The sequence below is a fragment of the Nicotiana tabacum genome, chromosome 6, assembly GCF_000715075.1.
Source record: "Nicotiana tabacum cultivar K326 chromosome 6, ASM71507v2, whole genome shotgun sequence".
In the NCBI taxonomy this organism is placed as follows: domain Eukaryota; kingdom Viridiplantae; phylum Streptophyta; class Magnoliopsida; order Solanales; family Solanaceae; genus Nicotiana; species Nicotiana tabacum.
The window spans coordinates 140,601,776-140,608,908 of NC_134085.1; the positions used below are offsets into that span (position 1 = coordinate 140,601,776).

The window sequence follows — 7,133 nt, forward strand, 5'->3', positions numbered from 1 at the left end:
TGTCAGAAGGAAGAATCTTTGACATCATTTGATATTTGGGTAAATTGTTCTTCCTATTTACATTTATTGTCATTTCCCATATTTATTGTTCGTATGATTGAATACACGACTCTAAGCACTAGGTAAACGATATCATTTAAACTCTAAGCTAGATCTAAAAATTATTATACTTGACTAGGATTCACCTTTCACCTCAATTATCTTTTAATTAGTTTAACAAAAAATACTATACTTTTTGGTTTTCCAATGAGAATTCAACAGAAAAGGATGACAAAGAACAACAATTATATATTGCTAGACTACATATAACATAACCTGTAAATGCCACCATTCCTTTCCCAACCCCACCAAAGGATTTTCAGTTTTCACACTCACCAGCTAAAAACGCAATTTGCAAAAGTAGAGATTTGAAAAGGGCCCTCCCAGATCCCATGCAATTACTTTGCAGACATTCCTCTTTGCAAAAAAGGATTGCTGATTTTGCAAGTAATCTCTGGGCCTGACTCTGATTGTTGTTTAATACTAATGGCATTTGTTGTATTTTTTAATTCTTACTTTCCTCTAAGCATAGCATGCTTATCTGGTTATTTAGGATTATCCAGAAAACAAGGTGGACCATCTCATTTTAATTGCTGCTCATTAGGTCTAGTCCCCAAATAATCATACTCTTTAGTAGAAAATTAATTGAATAATCGTGTTCACAACTATACGAGGAAGAAGTCTTTAGGATACAATGGATGTCTGAGCGGTTGAAAGAGTCGGTCTTGAAAACCGAAGTATTTATAGAAATATCGGGGGTTCGAATCCCTCTCCATCCGCGAGGTCATAAGTTCTCTCTTGCGTTATCTATAGATAAGAACGAATAGGATTGACTCGACTGATATGATAGATGGAATGGAAGTTTGTGTTCTATTTAGTTAGGATCACTTTTAGCCCGTGGCATAAACTATTTATATTTATTAACCGAAAAAGTGTATAAAATATGTATAATTTTTGTATAACATACAGAATGTGTGTGTATATATATACAAAAAAATATACGTTTTTTCGGCTTTTATTTTGAGAGCGACCATACAATGTCGCTAAAGTCTTTGGTGGACTTCAATCTGGGAATGAGCTCATATTTTTGGGCTTTCAGGAGAACCAACGAAAACCCGAGTCTTACATTGAGTTCAAAGTAGAAAATTTTCATATATAGTTTTCAGCCCCCCTAATTGAAAAATAGCCACTATCATGGAGTTTCAAATTCCACAAGTTGTCATTGGAGTTTTTGCAGTTAAATTTAAACACTAGTGACTAATTTTCAATTATAAAGTTGTAGTCTTGAAAATTAGACAAGGTACTAAGGTCACCTTAATCATTCAAGAAGCCAAGAAGTGCCCGTCAATTTTAAATATTGTATTCGCCTCTAATTACAATGTCCACAGAGGACGCATAGGGGCAGAAAATAGAATTCAGGTATCTCCCAATCTTTCCCGAAAACTGCTATTCTCATTCCAAGCTCAACATTTGACCTGGTGTACTCCTATAGTCGGACTTTGACACAATTGACAATTAGCATTCGTGCATGTTTATTCATCTTCTAACATTCATTACTAATAAACATCATTTCTGCATGTTACATTTAGATAAGGAATGACATGTTTTTTGGTAACAAGTAGTCAAATTTCTTGAACTTTTCGCTGAAACATACATAGTAGTATAAAATTGGTCATATGTTCCAAAGAAATGTTAGCTGTCGCTCTTTACAACATTAAAGATAGCAAACACAGTCAATATAACCCGTCTGATTTGACTACCATAAGAAACTTGGTGTTTCCACCTTGTAAGCTTTGGCTACAATAAGAACCTAGGCGTAATTGGGACAAACAAAAATTCTTCATTTGTTAGCTTTCTTCGAGTTATACAATTTCATACTCCATAAAGACACAGTTGACATTCTATCTTATATACACAAGACTCCACTTTTTATCAGAAATTAAGAGAAACACCACTGAACACAAACTCACATTCTGCTTTAATAGATCTAAAAGTTGGTGTACATGACTAAGCATATAACAATCACCAAAACAAAGCTCTCCCATCAATCAACAAAACTTCAGCAGCCAAGTGGAAGCAGTTACCTAATACCTCTTTCCCCGCTATTCTCAACGTACCACGTATAGCAATCACCAAAACAAAAGCTCTCCCATCAATCAACAAAACTTCAGCAGCCAAGTGGAAGCAGTTATGTAATACCTCTTTCTCTGCTATTCTCATCATACCAACTTTATTTTACGTGTCAGCCCCTGGCTGACAAAACATCCAAATTTAGACCGGAAGATGACCCCTCAAGCTGAGAAACTTTTCTCATATTTCTGTTGTAGCCGACATCTTGTCCTAATGGGAGGTCCAAAAGGTATTTTTCCTTGCTACCAGCTTGCTGCAGATGCATCAGTGCAAGCATGCTGATTGCAACAAGGGCCGCGTTTCCCAAAATTCCACCCACTTGATCCACTCTAAGAGACTTCCTAATGAAATTAAAACTAGAGAAGAGTATATTGAATAGAGCATTTGATCTCTTCCCCTTCTGTCGCATGAAATTCTCACCTGGGGGGTTTGAAGTAGGACCATAAAGATTTTCAGGAGAAACAAACTGACTGGCATTACGGACGTCTCCCACCAAAGATAGAGCTTCTTCAATGAATTTATAGTTCTTACCCTGATGTTCAGCCAATCGCATTGCAAGTATAATTCGGCTTTGCTCTAAGCGAGCAAGTGCAGCATCCCTTTCTGCACGTTGCTGATTTTGCACGGTCTGGTATTAATACACCAAAAAAGAAGAAAAAAGGTAACTAAAGTTAATTATGTGTTAGACGTAATATAATATTAAACTCAATCAAACTGTGAATGTTATAAAGCAAAGAGCCAACTAAGTTATCACTATGCAAATGCTTCAAGAGGACTATATTTCAGCAATAAAGAAAAAGAACCCAGAAACAGTTAAATGACAGGATATATTTATTTGCATCCTTGTGTAAATCAAACTCAAGGTTTCCTCTACTTTAAACATACTTTTGTCAGTGTAAAAAGCTCAAATCAACTACTTGTCTTCAAATACATCTCCCTACCATTTCTACTTGCTTTTTAACTTTCCCTTTAACCGATTCTCTTGATTCTGTTTATAAAGTACTTTGCGCTACTCGCACACCTCCGCACTGCTTTGACCCAACCCACTTCAAATAATGCACTTCGAGAAGAAACAGAATGCTTTTACTGCAATTACTCCAATATTTTCCAAGCTGACTAGCAGAACAGTTGGTCTTATGCATTGTGTACCACGACTTCCCTCAGGAACCAAAGAAATCCACAAGAACCAGAGCAGCTCCCAATCGGGAATCTCCCTAACTTACCAGTGTTAAACAGAAACTGCAGAGCGATTCAACCAGAAAATTGGCATCCCTTCTAGGTTTCAGACATATATGTAGCATGTCGATAACTAACAACCGGAATAATTCTCAATGGTGAAATTTATGAACATTTTGACCATTACTATTTCAAAAGAAATTATGAACACTTTGGAGCATCACTTTAAAATAAATCTAACAGTTTATAAATGGAACACTTCACACTCGTCATGAAGCAAATTCTGATCCTAAAATATTGAGATCAGTGATAAATATTGGGTGGAAGTGGACATAGTTCTTAAAGTAATACTCTGATAGATAGGTGATATCCCTGATTCAACTGCAATCCCAAAATTTTGATGATGGATTTACTATTTTTTTGGATAAGTTATGACAGATTTAGAATTACAATCGGTTAGCTCTTTAACAGTTATACTCTGATCTTTTTCTTTCTTCTTTTCTTATTTTTTATTTTGTTGTGATAAGCACTATGATCTTTTGTTTGCTTGAAGCCTCCTCAATTGTATAGTGCTTTTCTTACTTTGATTGTTAGTCACGTATGGATGGCCCTTGAATAATGAATAAACTTCAAACAAGTTGGCATCTGTATCTCCTAAGGTTTCTTAATTCCACCTTTCTAATTCAAATATCAAATATTTAACAATAAAGAAAATGCCAAATATTTATGCAATTATGGAAAACAGAAATATCAGTCAATCCAAAATTTCCTGGTACTTTTGGTTTGGTTATGTTCGGAAAACAATTGGGTTTGGAACTTTAAATACTTCAATCTTTCGCTTGGGTCTCAGCTGTAAAAGAATAGAACCATTAAGGTAGAAGAACCAAAAACTTCAAGTAACCAAAAGTTATACTTATACCACATAAATGCCCCAAAAAATCTAAAAAATGTGAAATCAACTTCTTCTAAGCTCTGGTGGCTAAGACATTACAGCTCTCTCACTTTCTTAGTTCCATCAAATCTGTTAGTTTCACCTCTTGGATTATGGAAGATTGTGACTCCAATGGTCACTTGTCGTCTCATTTTGGGTTTCGACAACTTGCAAAGCCAAAATTGAAAGTATTGCAGCGTCTAGTGGTGGTTTTTGCTTATTGTTGTTTGTCTAGATGAGGAATCTGCTTTATTTATAGCTGGAATCTGCCTTCGCATTTTCTGATCTAGTCCTGTGGAGTGTGGACACAGTCTATTCTTGTTGAAAAAAGAACTCAGATTATCTATTAGGAAAACCAAAAGAGATCAGTTCAAACCAGTTACCAGATGATTGGCCATCCCTACTACTCCTAGTTGCTCGCTCCATTTTATTGCTAATGATCCTATCAATATCAAGTTTTAACATTATATTGCACACACCCATTAAGTTCGATACAGCTCTTTAACGTACATGTACATCTTTATATTATTTTCAATAAATATCAACTGATTAATTGATACCAACCTCAATGAACATACACCATGAGAGATGCATACACTAAACCCAGCTAGTTCATAACCATTCTCCCATCCTCATTCAACCCAAAAGAGTTGCTTAATATGCAGAGTAAAATAAACGTCGCTAGCAACCTAAAAGAGAACTGCATTTATCTGGCTATCCCACATGGCATTGTCTTAGGAGTTCTACAAAACTTTTTCTGACAAAAATACTACCAAGTCTGCAGAACATATAGTATCAATCTTTTCTCTGTGGACAGCACATAGAAACCAGCTGTCAAAACTCAGAAGACTCCTGTTTCATTTCAGTTTAAAGCATTGTTCAAAGATCATGTTAGACACCATCTTACCCAATCGTGAATTGCATGTCACAGTATCAAATAACCAAAAAATCTCTGCAACAATTTCTCCACAGTGGACAACACGGAAATTTTCAGAGCTAATTTGATAACAGTAACATCAGTATGACAAAAATACACCGTTTTAATTAGAAGCATGAACTCCTTTTGTTTTCTCTCTTTTATTTCGTATTCCCAGCCCTCCAGCGTCTCTTGCAAGTAGTGCAGTTATTGCTGCAGAGCGCTAAATAAGATGTAACACATATACTTGAAACATGCGTTTTTAATTCAATTTAGCATTCGCATTAATAACAGCATAATGTCTAGTGTAGAAAAACATCAAACTAAGGCTTACCACAACGTTCGGTAATTTCTATTCCCTATTTTGTTACCGGTCTCGTTAGGTAACCGAAATTGAATAAACAAAATAGAACAATAACGCCATAAGACTGAAAAATAGATTAAAAATAAAATAGAAAAGTAAAAAGGAAGTTACATGGAAGAACTCGAGCTGGTCCTCAAGGTGTTCAAGAGCGGTACGAATAGCGTTGAGACTCTTAGCCTCATGAACGGCGTTATCATCATCGTCAACACGGAACTCCTTAACGAAAACATAGCCGGTTTTCACCTGATCTCCATTGTTAGGGTTTTCATCGGAATTTAGGTCGGGTTTCTTCTTAGACCGGTGATTGTAGAAGTTGTCATCGGACTTAGAACGAGACTTAACGGAATTGAGGAAGTGAGCTCGAGAAACGGAGTGAATAGCATCGCTGAGCTTATCGTGTAAATCCCAGATTTTCTCGAGCACAGCTTCGATTTCATACACCTCCATTTCCCATTTCATGGAGGAAACCACACTCCGGAGGGAAAGTATATTGAAATTTTATTAAAGTAAGGGGGTCAAAAGTAGAATAAAAGAAAAAGGGAAAGGGAGTATTCTAATCTAGGGTTTGTGTGAACTGTGAACCTGCAATTTTTTATTGTTTTAACTTTTACTCCAGTTTAGAATTTTGTCCCTTATTTCCCTCCTTTTTTCCGCAATAACCAACGCATATTTTGGTGGGTAGTGACATACACGATAGAGTGGCAAAAACATGGCACTCCTATGCCGTTACAGCGTGGAAAAGTGAGGTTCACGAGTCAGGTGTATTTTCATCATCATCATTTATCAATTAATTTCATCTCAACAAAGTTTTAAAATACAAAGTTGGGGTTCGCCTCAGGGGCAATGTAGTCTCTAAACACCTTTGACTCAAAAATGTTAAAACATTGTTTCTTTGATTGGACAAATCTTAACTGAGAATAATAATCTCTAGAAAGAGCGATCAATCAAGAGAAGATGGATCACGAGATTTCTTTTTATTCATAAATAGCAATGTAGCCAGGATCCCCTCTGCAAGGTTATTACCCTCTCTATATATAAAGAGCCAGACTCTTCTAAGCAGTGAACGACAAATTACAAGGAATATTCCCAATGTCCCCTAATGGGCATGCATTATTACAAGGGTCGTCCATTCCCTGGTTTGTCTTAGGGTCATCTCTCTCAGGACGTCAATTCAAGGAGGCTCTGTCAATCGTCGTACTCGTCGTTGGTCGTGGTCAGTCAAATTTGGACCCATACAATTAGTCCATCCGCTTGTCAGGGTCGCAACTGGATGCGTCCTCGATGAGCGGACACCATGCGTTCCTATGGAGAAATTTGAGTAGTTGAGACATTACGAAGTGGTCAATGGGGGATGGTCAGCGTGCTTAGCAAGACACCGGATAATCTACTTTACTGGGAAATGATGTCATCATCACGCATGTTCTCGAGGCAGGAGTTGATAGCTTGATGCTTCGATTTTAGCGTTACTTTGTGACTCTCTGCTTCGATTCTGGTGCCACACAACCCTATAAATAGGTGAAGGGTTTGATCTTTCGAAAGTTTTTGGCCATTCCACTCTTGATAACCTCCTTATCTCT

General features: G+C 36.7%; 1 protein-coding gene across 1 annotated transcript; it reads right to left on the minus strand.

Moving 5' to 3' along the window:
• Positions 1-1,859: 1,859 nt before the first annotated feature.
• Positions 1,860-6,150, minus strand: LOC107778228 (plastid division protein PDV1). The gene is made up of 2 exons (XM_016598471.2): positions 5,668-6,150; positions 1,860-2,797 (listed from the first exon to the last, which is right to left on the minus strand). Exons 1-2 carry the CDS (start codon positions 6,013-6,015, stop codon positions 2,282-2,284), a joined length of 864 nt encoding a protein of 287 aa, XP_016453957.1. The 5' UTR covers positions 6,016-6,150; the 3' UTR covers positions 1,860-2,281.
• Positions 6,151-7,133: the final 983 nt, after the last annotated feature.